At 37.8% G+C, this 19,051-nt stretch overlaps 1 protein-coding gene and 1 long non-coding RNA gene across 3 annotated transcripts in view; both read right to left on the bottom strand.

Moving 5' to 3' along the window:
* Positions 1-19,051, bottom strand: part of LOC108246240 — a 74,771-nt gene that overhangs the window by 4,939 nt on the left and 50,781 nt on the right. For both annotated transcript variants that reach the window (XM_017433681.3, XM_017433682.3), the window contains exons 13-18: positions 7,496-7,539; positions 4,998-5,188; positions 4,410-4,480; positions 3,066-3,223; positions 2,476-2,620; positions 2,250-2,393 (exon numbers count right to left, since the gene is read on the bottom strand). In XM_017433681.3, coding sequence (XP_017289170.1) covers positions 2,250-2,393; positions 2,476-2,620; positions 3,066-3,223; positions 4,410-4,480; positions 4,998-5,188; positions 7,496-7,539 — 753 coding nt within the window. The remainder of the gene's footprint in view (positions 1-2,249; positions 2,394-2,475; positions 2,621-3,065; positions 3,224-4,409; positions 4,481-4,997; positions 5,189-7,495; positions 7,540-19,051) is intronic.
* On the bottom strand, positions 5,779-7,489 carry LOC119616680. The gene is made up of 2 exons (XR_005232652.1): positions 6,797-7,489; positions 5,779-6,712 (listed from the first exon to the last, which is right to left on the bottom strand). It is a non-coding gene; the product is annotated as an uncharacterized LOC119616680 (long non-coding RNA).

Here is a 19,051-nt window from a genome sequence, read left to right as displayed (position 1 = left end):
CGGTACCGTTAGTTTTAGTTTTACTTTTAGCTTAGTTTAGTTCTGTACATTTAGTCATGCTTAGATCTGTTTAGTTTAGCTTAGCTTATTTAGACAATTAGTTATCATTGTATCTTGTACCTGTCTGTAATTTTGTTTCTGTAATTTTGTTTCTTTAACTCTGTCTGTAATTTTGTTCTGTGTTGTAAAGCACTTTGAGTCGCCTCGTGCTGAAAAGTGGTATATAAATAAATGTACCTACCTACCTACCTACCTACTGGCAGACTTAATAAAATCAGAGTGAATCCGTTCAAAAGATAATCTGAGGACAGACGAGCAGAAGCAAGCAGAAAACAGCAGCCAGTCAGTCAAACTGATCTCTGTGTTCCCGACACATCGACAGCAGAAACACTGATGAAGATGAGACAGAAGGAGCCGATGAAGATGAGACAGAAGGAGGTGCAGACCTTGGAGAGATTTCACTGATTCACACAGCAGGTGATAAGTAGACCGAACACACACACGACCTGCAGATGCAGAATAAAGCTGTGAGCAGTGAGAGTTTCTTCAGTTGTTTTCTCATGTTTTTCTGTGACTCAGTGATTATTTTTGATGTAAGATTTCAGCCTGTGGTCCTCCCGAGTTCCTACAGACTTCATCTCCCTCTTTTCCTCACATCGTCTCTGCAGCAGCAGGTTGTTTCCATGGATTCATGCTGTTGAAACTTAGCGACCATCTGCAGCCGCAGCTCAAACTCACATTCAGCACACCAGAATGTGTTTTTCCATCTTCAGCCTGTTCTCGCTGCACATGTTTCTGTTTCTCTGTTCAGAGCGCAGTTTGATAAAAACATGTGATGTCTGACATTTAAGCTCCGAGGAAACATTTTAGATTGTTGCACATAAACCCTTTAAAGGTTTCTTATCCACTGGGCAAGACTGATCAGGAAATACAAGAAGCAAACAGTGAGCAATGATGTGTTCTCATGAAAAGTTAAAGGATGTGGATTGTGCAGAAACCAGTCCTCCTAAAATGTAACTGTAAATTGGAACTCAAAACATGTCAGATACTTTTACTACTACTACCACTTTATTTATAAAAAATCAATGAACAATAAAACAATTGAACAATAAAATCAGTTAACACTAGGATCAGTAAAGACAATAAAACAGAAGTGAAAACAAGAACAAGTCCCAGTCAGAGTGGGAATGATGTGATCTCCAGTTAGAAGCTGAGCAGCAGCTTTCTGGACCAACTGGAGGCGTCTGAGGACCGGCTGGCTCCAAGGTAAGAGCATTACAGTAATCAAGCCTAGATGTGATGAAGGCATGAATTACCGCTTCTAAGTGCCATTTTGCGAGAAATGACTTTACGTTTGCCAGCTGCCTGAGATGATCAAAACCAGACTCGACCACTGCTCCAATCAGGTAATCTAATTTAAAATCCCTGTCCATTTTCAAACCTAAATTAGCAGCTGCTGGCTTTACATGCAGGGGGGCTAAATCAGCAGGGGGAGGTTCACAGAAGCCACAGGGACAAAACACAATCACTTTTGTTGTCCTGTCGTTAAAATTCAAGAAGTTGAAGGCCATTTAGGCTATTTTATCTTCAAGACACAACATAAGTGGCTTAACAGAGAGGGCATCCTTTTTTTTCCAGTGGCATATATACCTGAATGTCATCAATGAAACAATAAAAAAAGATCCCATGCTTCCTGAGCTTTGAACCCAAAGGAAGCCAAAATGAGAAAAGAACAGGGGACCTAAGATTGAGCCCTGTGGAACCCAAAAAGACAGGAGAATTTAGAACCAGCTGTACCAGCTGCACATGGTTCTGTCTGCCAGATAGACCTAAACCAGTTTAGAGTGGAACCACAAATTCCCACCTAGTGCTGTAAACAAGATACTAAAATATTGTGGTCCACTGTATCCAATGCAGTGGATATCAGTGATGACATTAAAGACCATTACTAAAGGCGATTCTGTTTAAACCAGACAGTTAAAGTTAAAACCACACTTTGATTTTACTTTATTATTTAAATTTAAATCCAACTTTTTCATTTTTTTTTACTGAAAACTGTCTATTCACAGTAAATTGTAAAAATTAAATTTTTTTGAATCATTTTAGACTACTGATAAATCAATCAATTAATCAGTGCATAAAATATTCAGCAGATTAATTTGCAATAAAATCAATTTGTTTGAAAGAAAAGTAAAGATAATTTGCTGTTTTGTGTTTCTGCAGTAAAAGAACGTCTTTGTCTTTCTCACCTCAAACTCCAGATACTCCTTTCGGAGTTTCTGCTCCTCCAGCTCGCGACCTTTCATCTTTCGGTCCGGTGTAGATCCTGTGAATTCAGCCAGCTCAGAGGAAACCACCCTGAACCGGTTCTCGTGAGATTTGAGCTGCTCCTCCTACCGGGACAGAAGAAGAAACCGATGAAGCTTCATCTGGTTAATGACTCTAACAGAAAAGAACCAAACTTTCTGTTTGTACCTGTGACAATTTGGTGTTGGATCCCGGCAGCAGAGGACGGCTAAAACGTTTCTGAGAGCCGACTGCCGCTGGGAACGGAGGAGCGGAAAACATGGCTGCCACCATGTTGATGCGTGTAATCCATGACTGCATCTGCTCTGGGTTTCTGCAGGAAGTACAAAACAAAAACACAGAGGCTGTTGTTCAAACGTTAAACAAGTAAAAGCATCAAGATGGTTTCTATCTTCTTGTATGTAAACCTGTGGCGATGTGGATGCTTGTTTTGGATCACTGTACCCCAAAGTCTGCTCATTTGTCTGTTTATTTGATCAAAAAAGATGTTTGAACAGTTTCCTACCAGAAATTAGACACTTTTTGTTTTCTTGTAAAATTATTGCCAATATTAAATCATACAAAACAAACAGAACAAATGTGGAGTTTTAACAACAAAAAGTGATTTCGGTCCATCACATCTTGCATTCAATGATTGTCTGCTGATGTAAAAAATATCCACTTTCAATCTGCAGAGTGTTTTGTATCCGATTTCAACTTGAAACGTTAAGAAGAATGAAGCAACAACAACAAAAAAAAAAAACCCCAAATCATCTTACGGCGCCTGAAAGAGGAAGACCCTCCAGTCAGCCGTTCGCAGGTAGAAAACGTTAGGCCTCTTGCTGTAATCAGCTGCTCTCATGGCCAGAGAATGATGAATGGACACAGCGTTCTTTACATCCTCCTCCGACAGCTCTCGCTCTGAACGGTACTCATCCTGGTGAACACAAAAACATAACCCAGAAATCTCAGAAAACTACACCTTTTCTATAACATAACAACATATTATTTTCACTATCGACTGTCGCTGTGACATTCTAACAGGCTGCATTTTACTGCTTTATTACAGATGAAACAAACTGTACTGTACTTCTACACAGTAGAAAAGTCGTTAATGCTGTTGCCTCACAGCAAGATGGTCCCAGGTTCACCTTCCGACCTGTGTGAAGTTTTCATTTACTCCGGTTTCCTCCCACAGACCAAAAACATGCACGTTAGGTTAAATAGTAACTCTAAATTATCCCTAGGTGTGAGTGAGAGGATGAATGGTTGTTTGTCTCGTTTGTCTCTATGTGTCCCTGTGATGGACTGGAGGCCTGTCCAGGGTGCCCCCTGCTTCTCGCACAGTGACTGCTGGGGATAGGCGCCAGCTCCCCGCAACCCGGAAAGAAAATGCGGGTAAAGAAAATGGATGAAAAACAAAAATCAAAAGTTTCCTAATTAAACTGATGACGCAGGAGAATTCTAACCATAAACATATGTATGAATGTGCAAAATAAAACTCTAAAACAACCAGAAAAGCCTAAAGTGGGATCTTAAAAGTCTAAAAAGAAAAATTCAGAGTGAGGTTTTTATGTAATAAAATTTATCTTAAGATGCAAAATAAAGTAAGCTGGTTGATGTTAGTGAAGTCCAATTAAATCAAATTTTGATCAAATCATAAAATGATAAGATTCAGGGTATTAGTAATTATAAAATACTAATTTGTATTAAAAGATTTTAACAAAATCAACAGACTGCCTAAATCCTTTAACAATTAAAGACTAAAGTTTAAATCAGTTGAAAAATATTTTATATTTTTTATCCAGAGACGCTGCACCTCTTTGTTTTTAGCTCACGCCAAACTTCTTGCTACTAAATAGGAGAGTGCTTCAGTTGGCTGCAATCTGCAGTTTCATCACTAGATGTCAGGATATGTCAATTACTGACAAAAGAAGCTGAAAATGCACCTAAAATTCAAAGAAAAACTCAGCACGTCAGAAAAACTATTAACAAAAAACTACTTGAAAAGATTACAGGAACATCAGGCTGCTTGGAAGGAGAATATAAAGAAAGGAGGACAGGATCAGGATGATTAGGAGTTTAGAGCTGAGCAGCTGCTGGGAAATGTCCAGATGTTTTACCTTCTGCAGGTAGAGCACCAAGCCCTTCAGCATGGCATAGAAAGACTTCCAGCCTCTTTTACCCCTTGGTGCTGCAACAAACAAGGCATCATGGGAAATCACATGTCAGCAGATGTAGATTAAAACAATGTATAGTTTAACAGATTAAAAAGAAAAACACAACACACTCTTCAAAAGGTTTTTTATTCCACAACCAACAAAAAAATAGCTGATTTGCTTTTATAGTAAAAAAAAATTCAGAATTTATTATTGTTATGACACTTTGTTCTTATTCTCATTGATATAAGTTGTTTAAAGTAGAATAAACACAATACTTTTATATTTATCTAATTAGCTGGTGTTTTGTTGCACATTTGCAACAAAAAAAAGCCATTTAATCTACTAAATGACAAAAATACCAAAATCTAAATAGACAAAAAATTATATTTTTACATTCATTTTCTCCTGAACTTTTTTGTAGAAATGGTTCAAGACCAAAGTGTCCAAATTTATTTTGTGACTAAGTTAAAGGTGAAATTAAAGCTGGAAAAAGAAAATTAATTAAAATGTTTTTTAATTGACACATGGACTGAGGAAAAGGAAACTTACTTCTCTTCCCATCGGGGTCAGCATGGACTTTACGAACCAGGAAACCGCTTTTATAAAGCTCGCTGTCAGCCTGCTGGGCCATGCCCACCAGTGGGTTTCCACCCCTCCCAATCCGCTTCATGGTGTGAGAGGCGGAGTCTGTTCGGATCTCCGCCAGCTCCGACGTGGATTTCTTCAACTCCTCTTCGTCACTTTACAACAGGAGGGAAACAACAGTATAATGAAAACCATCTGAGCAGAGGTTCATAAGGCTCTGTTGTTTTTGTCAAAACTTTTAACTAATCAATAATCTCATTCTGTGACTGGACATCATCATCATCACATGCTGAAATCTGTTGACTGATTTATAAACTCTGACTCAACAACAGACGTTCAGTTTGACTCAGTTTATTTATCTCAGGCGGCACACGAGATGTTTTTCTGTTCTTATAATAATTAACCAGCACAGGAAATATAAAAAGTCAGAACATGAAAAACGTTTAAACAAACAGTGCAAGTTGAAGCTGCTGATGATTTAAATCAACAATACTCAACAACAACAAAAAAAAAAATCTGTTGCTACTTTTCATAAAGAGTCTAGCAGATTTTTGCACCACATCGTTACACTTTATACATGATCCTCCTCTAGTGTCAGTTAGCTCAACCAGCAACTCAAACATTTCTAAATGCCCACAACAGATGGACAAAGTAACTGTCCAGATGTAACGTTATGAAAGAAGGGTTTTAAGTGTAATATCAGCTCTAGATAGAAAAAGAATAAAAAGCAACCCGAGCAGCTTTACCAGCTCCCGATATTTCGAGAGAATGTCCAGAGAAACTTGGACCTTTTTTTTTTCCCCCACCATCTCTGTGCGTCTGCACCAATGTCTCAAAACATGAGTCGTTTCATTGAACCATGGTTGAGATGACAGCTTGGTCGGTTTAATCTGGAGCGGCACAATGGAGTCCACTCCAGATGAAACTTCCTCAGGTCGGAGCAGAAGTGTGGGCTGTGAAGGGGAGAGTCTTTAAAACTGCACAGCAGTTGAAGAGTTAATTGCATGACTGAGCTGCACAGATTTTCCAGTGCTTTCCCTTGTCCTGGTAAACCGCAGTTGTAAATACAAGATGGTCTGATAAATGAGTGCTACAGATTTCCACATTGATAAACATCCAACCCATAAGACAGCAGCAGGTCAAGTGTGACCCTTGTCATGAGTTGGTCCAGTCACAAACTGTATGAGATTAGGAGTCTTTGGCCAATGGGTCAGACTCACAGCAAACGTGTTTGTAAAAATCACCAACAATTATTTATTTTAACATAAGACCTGCTGGCAAGTCCATAAAATCCTTTATAAAATCCTTGTTGTGCTTTGGTGGTTGGTACACTGACACAAAGCAGAGGGAAAGAAAAGTTTATCTCTACCAGCTGCTGCTGATAGCTGGAATAAAAATCAACCAAATCAGACAACATTTAAAACTGGATGTAAAGACAGAAGCCGATCAATGTCCTTTATCGGTGGTTTAAAGCAAACCATAAAAGTCACAACAAGGAGGGAGAAGTTCAGAAAACTAAAACCTAAAACAGGAGAACAACACAGTTGCAGAAGGTTTGAAGGTTTCCAGGATTTATACCACCTCTGTGGACTCTTAACTAGAGTAATATAGAGAGCTCTGGTAGGTCCGAGCAAGGTGATGGATCCAGGCAAGTCTCTGTCAGAGATGTATTTATGAGCCTGAAATGGAGGAATGAATCACACTGAAAACCAGGAAAAGACCAGCCAAAGACTTCAGATAACTCCTTATCCTCACTAGTGTACCTCCCCACTTCCTGTGGCTGCTCTGGTGTCTCCTGTGGTGAACGGTGTAGGGCCAGAGGCACAGATGTTTTGGTATATTTGAAAGAGCTTGGCTTGTTGAATTCATCCATATATCCTGCATTGTCATTTTGTCAGTCTGAAGGCTAAAAAGTGTTTCATGATTATAAACAAGTACAGCAGAAACATCTGGGCAGCAGACAATAAAAATCTAACTTATCAGATAGGACAATAAAGCAACCGTGGCAGACAGCTGGCTGTGATGGCCACCATCTTTAACAGCTGCTCCTTTTAAGCCAAACTCTGATTCTAATGAGTTTTTTTTTTTAGACTTTCTCCAAAAAGTTTTAGTTTTAAAATATCAGGGGAAAAAAAGATTTGATGCTTTTCTTTCAGGGCAGTAAATTCAATATTCTAAAATGAAGCAAACGTGTTGACGGTGTTGTTAGAATAATAACATCCAAACAGGAAAAATAACTAAAGAGTTTACAGGGAGGACAGAAAAGGCTGGAGATGGAGGACAGGAGCTACACACACACACACACACACACAAACAGAGTCATGCATGGGCGTTGGGATGGTGACCTGTAATTACTGTGAGGAGAAAAGCAGGAAACAGTTACCACGGTAACAGAGGCTTAAATAAGGGAGTCGGGGCAATGAGGACACACACTTCACGTTTACGTGCGTGTTGATACTTACATGGTCCACTGCAGCTTCTCATTCTTGATGGAGCTGTAGAGAGTCTGCGGAAAGACGACACACAGTCAGCTGGGTCACAAAGCTTCAGAGTCCCATCTTCAGCTGCTCGAAGGAAAACCTGACAAACTCTGTGGTGTTTTACACATGCTGGAAGGTAACTAACAAACTCCAAACCATGAAAAAACGCTCTTCTTCTTCAAAGAGTTCTCAATTCTATGCAGATTTATCTTGTTTAAAGATGTTAAACAACAGAAAATGTTACTTTCAGAGCTGCTCTCTCACATCACATCTCAGGTTAGAGGGGAGGGGAGTGGGGTGGGGGTGAAGGAAGTAATTTACGTCAGACGAGAGAAACCAACTTCAAACAGAGGAGGAGGTCTCAGATTTCAACTCTGTTAAACGTACAATGGGAATTTAAGCCTGATACCCAGTTATTTTCCCTCTAACTCACAACTTCATGCAGCTGACCAAACCATTCATCTGTGAACCAGACAAACAGAGACCTTAATGACCCTCAAGTGGAAGCGGAGTGCGATTAATCTTCATGTGAATTTAGCTGCATAAACAGAGCATCTCATGCAATGTAAAGCTTGGAATTCAACGCTCTCAAGGTTTGAATTCAGAAAGATCCCTGGACGGGAAGAGAAATGTCTACAACTACAGAATAGACATTTAGTCACTTTGGTTTTTTTGGAACTGCATTTATAGTCTAAAGAGGTGAAACCAACATAATAACCAGAGAGCTGCCAGGGGTGAAAAATAAACACCTGTGAAGCTGAGAGAAGAGGGAAATCAAACCAATTGCACAAACATTGGTCATAGACAGTCCAACCATTTGAAACGTCCTGAAGAAGAAAGAAATTACTTGTGTACTCAGTAACAGACGTTCAGCAGGAAGGCCAAAGACACCATTAACAGTGGAAACATTGAGAGCTTTGAAGAAAACCCCTAAAACAGCTGTTAGTGTCATCAGCATCAATGTTCAGAGAGCAGGAGTGAAGGGATCACCATCTACTGTTTGCAGAAGACAAAAAGTACAGAGGCTACAGCAAAATGCAAACTGTTCATTAGGAAGAAGAACAGGAAGGACAGACTGGAATTTGCCAAAAATGTACAGAGATGAGCAGCAGAGCTTCAGAATTTCCAGATCACAGATTTCTGGACTGATGAGACAAAGATGAAGCTTTACCAAAGTGATGGAAAGGCTAAAGAACGTTCTACACTCAGTCGACAGAAACATTTGGTCTGACAATTTAAAGCAAGATACAAACTGACTGGGAGATCAAGATAATACCCCAAAACACACAATGCCAAAACGAAAGAGGTTAAACAGTGGTAAAAAGTTGAAGGTTATAGACTGTCCAAGTCCATCTCCAGATTTATACCCATTTTATCTGCTAAAGAGGAGACTGAAGGGATAAACCCCCCAAAACAAACAACAACTGAAAGGGGTGGAAATCCTGGAAAAACATCCCAAAATAAGAATGCAACAGTTTGGTAATATCAGTCCTAATGTGGTCATTGTAAGCAAAGGATTTACAACTAGATATTAGGTTTTATTCACTTTAATCTAATTTATCTGTTCCAATACTTTTGCTTGTCTAAAAATTTGGTGTCCTGTTACAAATAATGCTATCTTCTAAGCTGTGTATCCAATCCAGATGTAAACACCTGGAAATAAAAGCTGAAATGTTGCTCTCGTCTCATCTTTTAATGTCAAACCCAAATGTTTTCAGTCGACAGCAAAATGAAAGGAAACAGTCTCACTGTTCACCTTTAGAGAGAAGTGCATGATGGCTGTAACTGAGACTGAAGATGTTCTGATCATAATTTGTGATGATGTATTCTGTTTCTCCTGCAAAACCTGGACAAAACCATCCCTTTACTTGGGTTTTATTGCGAAACAACAGGAAGTGATTCAAAATAAACATGACGATGCGTTTACCATGTGACACGTGAGATTAGCCTGTTTATTTGATCATAACTTTGATGCCGCTAATGGTTCAAAATCCTCTGAAACCCATAAAACATAAATGAATCTCTATAATATTTGTTTTAAACCTTTGAATACAAAGGTACAAATACAAGTCAAATATGACTAAATTATTGTCTAAACTATTTATTTTACTGTTTTTGTCTGACCAGTTGCCAAAAGGCGTGAGGAACCACAGGATCTAAATATAACTTTATAAACCAACATCAAGCGCTACAAGAAGGCACAAATTACCATCTCAGACCATAAACACAGTGAGAAAATGTTGGTTAAGGTGAGAATTTATCAAGAGGTTGGTTTGTTTTCTGTCTGGGTTTGTTTTGCAATTCTCTGTGAAATGTTTGCTGCTGTTACTAAAATGACAACAGAAGCAGTAAACTGGTACATCATTAAGACAGCGCTGCCAGAGCTGGTGGTGTTGAAATTTCATGTATAAATTTTCCTTAAAGATGTTAATTGATGAAAGTGAATCCACAGAGAAAATCTATTTATTTTTACTGTAAGCATTTTATGTTTGATTGTCGTCAATTCCTGCTGTCACTTTTTACAGTTCTGTTTTGTTACTTATTCCAGTCACAGACCTCTTCGGTGTTCAAGGCAACAAATCGTTCAATTTTTCAGAAGAAAGTACTAAAATGACCTGATATACAAAAGACATTGAAAGACGGTAGTGTTGGTTGGTTTGTTAGCAAGATTACTTAAAACTAATGAACAGATTTTGATGAAATTTTCAGGAAATGTTACGCTTGTCACAAAAAAACAAACGATTAAACTTTGGTGAAGCTTACCTTTTTTTAATGACCCTACGGCCTTGGCAGAGGTTTACGTTCTCTGAGTCTGAATCAGATTCCATCTAACCCTTGGGAAAGTAAATTTTAACCATCTTATCCTTGTTTAAAAATAAAACAAACCCATTTCAGGGCTTCTTTTTCCCATTTTTAACGCCTCTGATGACACTGCAGACAAATCTTCTGTTTTCTGACATTTTCTGAGCAGACAGCAGTAGAATGAAACATCTTTAGTCAAATGAAGAATCAAACTGTTTTAGCAGCCACAGCAGCTGCCACCTGGTGGTTGTTTGGCAGAATGCAGCTTTAAAACTTTCCATTGATGTTTCAACCACCTTACTTTTAAATTTGGTTGTTTAGTTTGTTTCCAAACAAAGTGCTCTTGAACTAAAACTACATCATTTACAAAATGTTTATCAAAACAGCAATACCTTAAATTCTGTTTACTTCTGAAGTGAACTTCAGGAGTTTTTTACATTTCTAAACAAAAAAAAAAACAGTCAATGTTGTCTGAGTTCAATTCCTTTTAAACACAGTGCTATGATGTTTCCATAAAAAGTTATGAAGCATGAAACTGAATAATGTAAAGTCAGAAAATTGTTTCTGATGATTTGAACTCTAAGCTGAACACAAACATTATTGCATGTTTGACTTTCTACACATAAACCTCAGCTTGTTGGTTTCCAGGTTCTACCTTCTTCTTGCGGTTCTGTGGGTGCTGATGTCCATCCTGACTTTTCCCCAGCAGGTCCGGGAAGGCCAGTGGCTTCAGGGAGCGGGACCTCGGCGCTCTAGGATACCTGAAAGCATCCGAGCCCTTCGAGTCCCGCCCAGTTCGGACAGAGCACAGCGAGCGGGAGCGCATGCGTCCTGATGAGTGGATGCTGTTGACTCCAATCATCGTGGCGAGTCAGTTGGTTTACAAAGAGTTTGACTGAACCGCAATAGGTCCAAAGGTTAGAAAATGTGGTTCTAACAGGGACTAATGTGATCCCTCCCCAAAACGAAATGTTACGCTGAATCTTCAGCTCCAACAGGCCGCAGAAGAACCAGCTGTGGGCATTAAAAATAGTCTGACAGATAGTTTTGAGCGGACTAATTTAAGCTAGACTGATCGTGTCCTCAGAGGAGTGGGCCTCATGTATTATGGATCCACTTCTTCTCATATGCATAAAAACAGCAGCAATTCCTTTGAGTCTGAATGCTGCAGGTGGAAAAAACAAATCTGCTGCTCTTCAGAAGACAAATAAATACAGGTTCATATTATTCTGTAGTTCAGAAAAGGATCGATTATTGTTCAAATATTTGTTTATGAAAACTAATCACCAAAAAGAACTGTAAAAGAAAATTCTGTAAAAATATAAACTGAACTTTATTAGAGAAGTTGTCTTCTACGCTTGTTTATGAATTTAAACATGAAGAAAACTCATTTTACGACTAATTATGCCAATTTTCTATTTTGGATTTTCTAAAGCAGAAATTGCCAATTAAGGTGATTCAAAAGACTTTTTATAAAAAGTACACTTTAAAAAATAATATATATATATTTTTTTTTTTAGTATTTTGAAAACTGTAAATTAGTCTTCAAGGCAAATTTTTCCACCAAACGTTGGCATAAATGGAAAAAAATACTTTTTAAAAGTAGGAAATTAGTTAATGTCTGCTGAAAAGACAAAAAAAATTGACCAATGATCCAAATAAAAATTATAATAATACAACTATTCAGAGTTTAATAATTTGAGGTCTAGGACATTTAAAGGATTTTTTTATATAAAATATCTTTTTTTTTTTAGATTTGTTCATACATTTTTCTGTGATAGGTTAAAGGTTTTATCAGACTTTCTGAAGAAGCTGAAACTGATTCTTGTAGTTTTCGGATGATATCAGAGTCGACCCTCAGCTCCTTCAGATCCTCTTCATCACAGAGACTCTGAACTGTCCTGGTGATAGATTACAGTCCAATCCCTCGATGATCTGCAGACGGTGACGAGTTATTCGTCCGATCACAACATTCAGACAAAAACATCTAAAAAAATTCAAATAACTTGCAGCTGCAGCTACTTCTCGTCCTGACGCAGCGATGAGGAGGAGAATCCCTGGACTGCAAAATAAATCTGCGTGACGAAGGAGACGCAGCTTCCTCTCACATCCAAAAAAGAAGAGAAGAAGAAAAAGAGGGTGGGAGCACACCCACACAGGCAGACAGGGAGGCAGAGGAGGGATGATGGAGGGATGAAGGTGGAGAAAAGAGGAGGAAAGTTTTTCCTGTTGCACCCTAAATAGAGAGAGAGTCCCTTCCTCCTCTTCCTCAGCTGTTGATCTCTTCGTCCTCTAACTCCCCTGACTCTTCTTCCCTTATTCTTCTTCTCTGTCCGTTGTTGTCTTCGTCCTGCAGGAGAATCCCTCCGTCTGATCAGGTGAGCTCAGTCCTCCTCCCCTCCTCTTCCTCTGATTCTTCCTCCTCCTCCTCCTCGTCAGACTCTGAACTGTTGAGGACTATTTACCCTCCCTCCCCCTCTTCCATCCCTCCCTCCTCCTCTCAGTCTCTCTTTTTTTTTTCCTCGCAATGCGCATTTTCTCTGAGCTGCAGCAGCAAATCAGAGTCCAGGAACAGGAGCCAAAGCCCGCCTCCTGCTCTCTTTGGAGCTGTCAATCATGAGATGAATGTAAATGCAGCTGAGAGACGAAGAACAGCAGAGAATTCAGCTGTCTGCTCTAATTATTCAATAACTGATAAAATCATCACATTTCATCTTTGATTCACAGTTCAAACTTGCAGAAAATCTAACAAATAATAAAGAATAGAAATGGTGCTCTTTCTAATTTATGTTTGGTTTATACATTTTAAACTAATTTATATACTTTATTTGTATTCGGTTTCATATTTATTTTCATTTTTTGTTTTCATATAATTATTTTATTATTTGTATTTTGTTTGCATTCATTTTTGTATATATTTAAAGACTATTATATATTGTTAAATTTTATTATATTTTTGTTGCATTTATTTATTTTCAATAAACAGTTATTTAAATTAATCATACTTTCAAAAACTGTCTTCCATATTTTTTATTTCTATTTAATTATTTAACATTTAAAATATTTTTTTACATTTTAAGTTGTTCCAGTTATTCTTTCCTGAAGGAAAACTTATATTGTATCTTTTTCTGAGAGTCTGGATAAAATAATCAAACTGTAGCCCACCTCGAAGCCAGTGGCTGTCATGTCAGGATCAGGTGGGAACAGAAAACGGATGAGAGTTTATAGCTGTGCTTATGTGTATTAAAGCTAATCCAGTATTTATCATTTACCTCATTTATCTCAAATTTTTACTTTTGTTAACATCAAAACATTTAGTGTTGGACGGACCGCATATTAAGTTCTCATGTTTTTGTTAAACTTATTTGTAGTAAAAAAAAAAATGTTTAAAATAAAGATTGCTGCGATAAACATTTCAGAAACTGCTGAAAGTTTTCTGAATTAGGAAGTTTTAAAACTGAGTTTATCTGGATTCAGTCCCACAGAGTTAAATTAAAATGGAGTCTTTAATTTAAGAGAGTCACGAAGAAACACATTAGGTACATAAATGTAAGATGTATTTGGGACACTGAGGGCTTTGAATGTGAGCAGGAAGATTTTAAAAATCAATATGGAACCGAACACAGCGCCACTAATGTTTTCATCCATTTTAATCCCAGTGATGAGTCTGACTGCAGCGTTCTGAACCAACTGGGGACAAAAGAGGGAGCCTAAAGTGTTTAACAAAATCCAGGTGAGAGGAGACAAAACAATGCAGAACGTTTAAGTCAGCAGTAAAAAAGCTTATCTTTTAGTTTCTTTCAATAGTTAATAGATGCTCATCAGTTTGTACTCCTGCCAAATCGTAGCCCCACCCATACCCTGCGGTTCTCATCTCACACAGAAACAGGTGGGTATGGAAAATGGATGGATGGATATATGTAGCTATGGTGATGTGTATTAATTTGCATTAATACATTTTGTTTATCTTTGCTTACAGCTAAATGTTACCTGCGCAGGCAAAATGAGATGAGTCACCATGAGGAATTTTGCAATAGGGAGTTATTATTTTCAAACTGTCCATCGCAAAAGCGTAAAAAAAAAAAAATCTGTCGTTTGTTGAAATTTGGCAATGTATCACCTGGCTTGGCAACGGGCTAGTTTTGTTCATGAGAGTTCTGGTTTCAAAACTTGATTGTTATTGGTCTAGAAAGATGTCAGTGAGATTTCCAGCCCTATATTTATAAAGGGGGAATGCCCAAACTTCACAGATGCCAAATATTATAACAAGGGAATTTCCTGGTGCTACGGCATCTGGCAGAGAAAAATGGTAAATTTCAAAGTAAATTAAAAGATTAGAAATAAAAGGGTTATTTCTGAATACATACCTGTAAAAAAAAACCTTTGATTTAAAGGTAGATTAGGAGGATTATATGCTGTTATTTATTGGTATTGCAGGACCTTGTCTTTATGGACTAATTTTTTACACAAACCTCAATTATGACAAAAATCAATATTTTCATTCTGACTTATTTTGCCAGCACAAATCACAAATTAAGATTTCTACACCTCCTGCAGTAAAAGTAGAACTTTCTCATGGTCCTGTAATTACTCAGTCTCAGTGTGGAAAATACATGCGTCAGGTACAGACTCTCAACAGTGCAGGTGTGTTGAAGTTAAGCTGCTTTTATGAAATAAGGAGAAACCACAGACAATGCTGCTTGTTTTGTTTTTTTTCAGGTAAACTTTTTTAAATCACCATAATCAGGAGTTTAATTCCTAAATTGAATGGAACTGCATTTTTGATTTTTCTTCATTTTCTGGATAGCAGAGATTATTCAGAAAACATCTAGAGCTACAGCACTTAAAAGGGACCAATTATGCAAAATTCACATTTTGCATGTTTTTGTACTTTCATTTGGGTATCTACTGCTTCTAGAAACAGTCCAAGCACAAAACAATCCTACCAAGCCGTTTTTTGACAATAAGTAGCCTAATTGTTTTCTGGTGTCTGCAAAACAAGCTGTTTTAAAAACCTCTGGATTATTGTGTCACAATCCCTGTTACCTAGCAACCCCAAGTCGAGCCCAGCCCCTCACCTAGAAACCCAAGTGGAGCTCCAGCCACTTCATTACAACAAGACCGTCACATTAGTTCTACTGGTTTTACCGCTGAACAATGTCTGCTGGAAAAGGAAAATGTTCTGTTGTTGGCTGCAATATAGAACATGTGCATGCTCTCCTAGTCACGGAGAACAGAGTTGTGTGGCTTCATTTTATTTTTGATGGCAATGTCCTTGTGCCAAAGAAAGTTGTAGTTTGAACAGCTCACCTGTCCCAGAAACACGTACGTCTCTGATAAAGTCACGGCAGGTTTGTCTAAACTAACATTAGAACTATGTTAATAAAAGACAAGAAAAGTTGGAGAAAAAAAAATAAAACTAATCTTTACCAGGCAGCCGCATGGACACTTTCCAGGTTTGGAGGAGGAGGTGCTGCATCTGACCAGACTGACCCTGCTGCTGCTGATCCTGGCCTTATTTCATTCCTCTTTTCTTAACTATTATTATTATTTTGTGAATTAATAACGATATAAATGTGTGTCAGATCCACAGTGTTTAATCCTTCAGTGAGTTTCTATGTTTTCAGATGGGACACTGAGTTACGGGGCGTGACCAACAGCAGCTAATTTGCATAAAAATGACATAGCCCTAAAACCGCTCATTTTGAAATGAGCTCAAAACAGGCAGAACTGATCAGGTTAAATCTCAATATTTGAGGATGATTTTGTGTATTAAATGTAATGAAGATGTTTTGTATCCCAACTTGTTCAAGGAAGCATAATAGGTCCCCTTTAACCAACCAACCAACCCAACAAACAAAAAACAGTAACTATAATAATAACTCATCTATCTATCTATTATCCTAATTTAAAGATGTAGATTAAATCATCAGTGTTGAGGTTGTTGCTAAGGTTTGTACAATTAGATCTGTGGAAGGTGGCTTTTTTCATTTCAAAAAAGTCAGGGTACGTAATGAACGCTGCAGAAGACTCAGTCAATAAAACTGCTGAAATTAGAACCAACAGAGCTGGTTTCCACTGGATTTAAGGAAACTTCAGATTTTCCAGAATTTAGTGTCAGAAAAAAAAAGCTGTGAAATCATCAAGCCTCCTGAGATCTATAGGTTTTTAACTACAGTATACCAAAATAATGGTAATGTATTTTATATTATGGTCATGAATAACATGAGAGGAAACATGTAAAACATTTGGCACCAAGAACTCATCTCTGTGGTACACCATAAATCAAATTACCCATTGAGGGGTAAAAGTTTATTTTTCATTTATTATTTATTTTGTTGTATAAATTGATTAAAGAAGAGGTTTCATTATAAAACATGAGTCTAATAAATATGAGTCAATTTCTTAATTTTGACCAAGGGCAGAATAAAGGTCTTGATTCTCAATCATTTACTGTTCCGAGTCAGAAATAAAGACTTAACCTATGAAATATTTAAGTCAAGTGAAAACAAAAGTTAAGTTTTACAGAATCTCAAAGAAAGAATAGTTTGATGAAAGATATTACAATACTGCCATTTTAGGTCTTGAATATAGTTTTATTGCACATTTTGAATGTTAATAATGTTAAAAGTTTAGTGCTTCTCCAATTTTATGTTTTGAAAATTTTTTATTTTTATTTTTATGTTAAACCCATATTTTAATTAGTGGCAACAATTTTACATTTTAACAGATGTTGACGTGTTCAGTTGTGACTCTAAAAAAACAAAAATTGCAGCTAGGAAGACGTTTTAAATCTGAACTGACTTCATAGACGTGTCCTCCTTTCTTTAAAAACAGATCTGACGGAGATATTTCAACAAGCAGCACTTAGAGAGTGAGATTATTACATTTTTTTTGTTCTGAACTTGCTGTTTTTCTGCCTCTCAGCCAGTCAGAGCTGCTGCCCACACACTCTCGGCTGCATCAACCAGCCGAGCTGGAGGGAAGAAACACTCCACACACACACACACAAATGCACACACAAACACATTAACAGGCAGGCGTGATGATGATCAGGATGACGATGGAGGTGAAAAGGCAAGGCAGACTCATGTTGATTGCTCCGAGGCTGAGGTGGAAAAACCAGGATGGAAGCAAAAGAGTGGGAGACTGACACACTAATATACATGCACACACACATATCTATATAGACACTAACACATACACACTTCAGCCCAGCAGTCATGAGAAGTGAAATTAATTCACGTCTACTTTTCATTTCTTGACAGTCACACACCAACAACCACTGAGACTGTTACTTGCATTGTGAGCACCTCAGACTAACAGATTGTGAAGGTTTTAAAGACAAAGTTTTTAAATTTGAGGATAATGACCAGTTTAAAGTTTGTGTTTTGAGAAAATAAACAAGCCTATAATAGAAATTTTGAAAGCACATAGTTGTGTAAGTGTGTGTGTGTTCATGTGTTTCAAACATTGTGAGGACTGGTTTGAAACCTTCATAATAAGGACATTTGGACTATGGAGACATTTCTAGATAATGATGACATTTTTGCTATCAAGGTCAAGTTTACTTTCAGAACAACACATTTTTTATGATATTCATTTGATAAAAGTATTTTCATACAAATTACAAAATATATAATCAATACTTTGTTAACAAGGACATTGTACATTAATGAACATTAAATAAATGTAAATGTACCAGAGTTACCAAAAAACTTTTTAAACCATTGTCATTACAATATTAGCACTTCAGATGTTTTTAAAAACAGATTTTCAGCTGTGTTTGCACCAACCTAAGTTACATAATGAGCTTGACACACATAAATGATGGCATACCAGCCTGGACGTTGCCCAGATTATTATGGTCAACATCAGATGTTGGGGAACCAAGACATTTTGATAAATAAATGGGGTACTGAAACAAGACATTCTTGGACAAGGGCAGATAACTCATCACTGTTGGAATGCTACTATATGAGCAAACCCAGAGAGATGGGCGATATGGGAAGGATGTGGAAACTATAAAAACCCATCATCCAAACTGACTACAAAACAACTTCAAACCCAGTGTTCCAACATTCAAGAGCGAAACCTCACACTTAGAGATTGACGAGATACTATAACGACGCTACAAAGAAAGATCAGGGCGGAGATACCATCATCCCCACCATCCGAGTATGAGTACCAAGCCCAATTGATAAGCCTCGAGAAACTGAATACAAGGGCAGCTGACCTGAGAAATAATACTGTGACAAGGCAAAATACCTATGACCTGCACCCCTTGCCAAGGCTAAGTAACAAAGTACCCTCTAAATGTCTGCTAGAAGATGTGAATGAAGCACTGCTAAATATCCTGACTGACCATCACAGAGACCAATAAGCTGGTATACACCACAGCAACAGTAATCCATGACCTCCATGGGACTTATCATACTTGGCTATAAGATCAAGCATACAAGCAATAAGAAGCATTGTCTCCCAGGGAGGAGGAGGCTGGAAGATAAGATCAATGCATCTCAGAGAGAAATCAGCCAGCTGTCAGAGCAACAGAAAGGTGCATTGAAAAAGGATCCACCACAGAAATACCACAATTTGTCCATACCTAAGGCTCTAGAACAGGGGTGTCCAATCCTGGTCCTTGAGGGCCACCATCCTGCATGTTTTCCTTGTTTCCCTGCTCCAACACACCTGATTCAGTGGTTAAATCACCTCTTCATGTTCTGCAGAAGCCTG

This window comes from Kryptolebias marmoratus, linkage group LG22 (assembly GCF_001649575.2).
Source record: "Kryptolebias marmoratus isolate JLee-2015 linkage group LG22, ASM164957v2, whole genome shotgun sequence".
NCBI classification, from domain to species: domain Eukaryota; kingdom Metazoa; phylum Chordata; class Actinopteri; order Cyprinodontiformes; family Rivulidae; genus Kryptolebias; species Kryptolebias marmoratus.
Note: the sequence above shows the minus strand (reverse complement) of the source record. Positions and strands in the feature narration are given on the sequence as shown.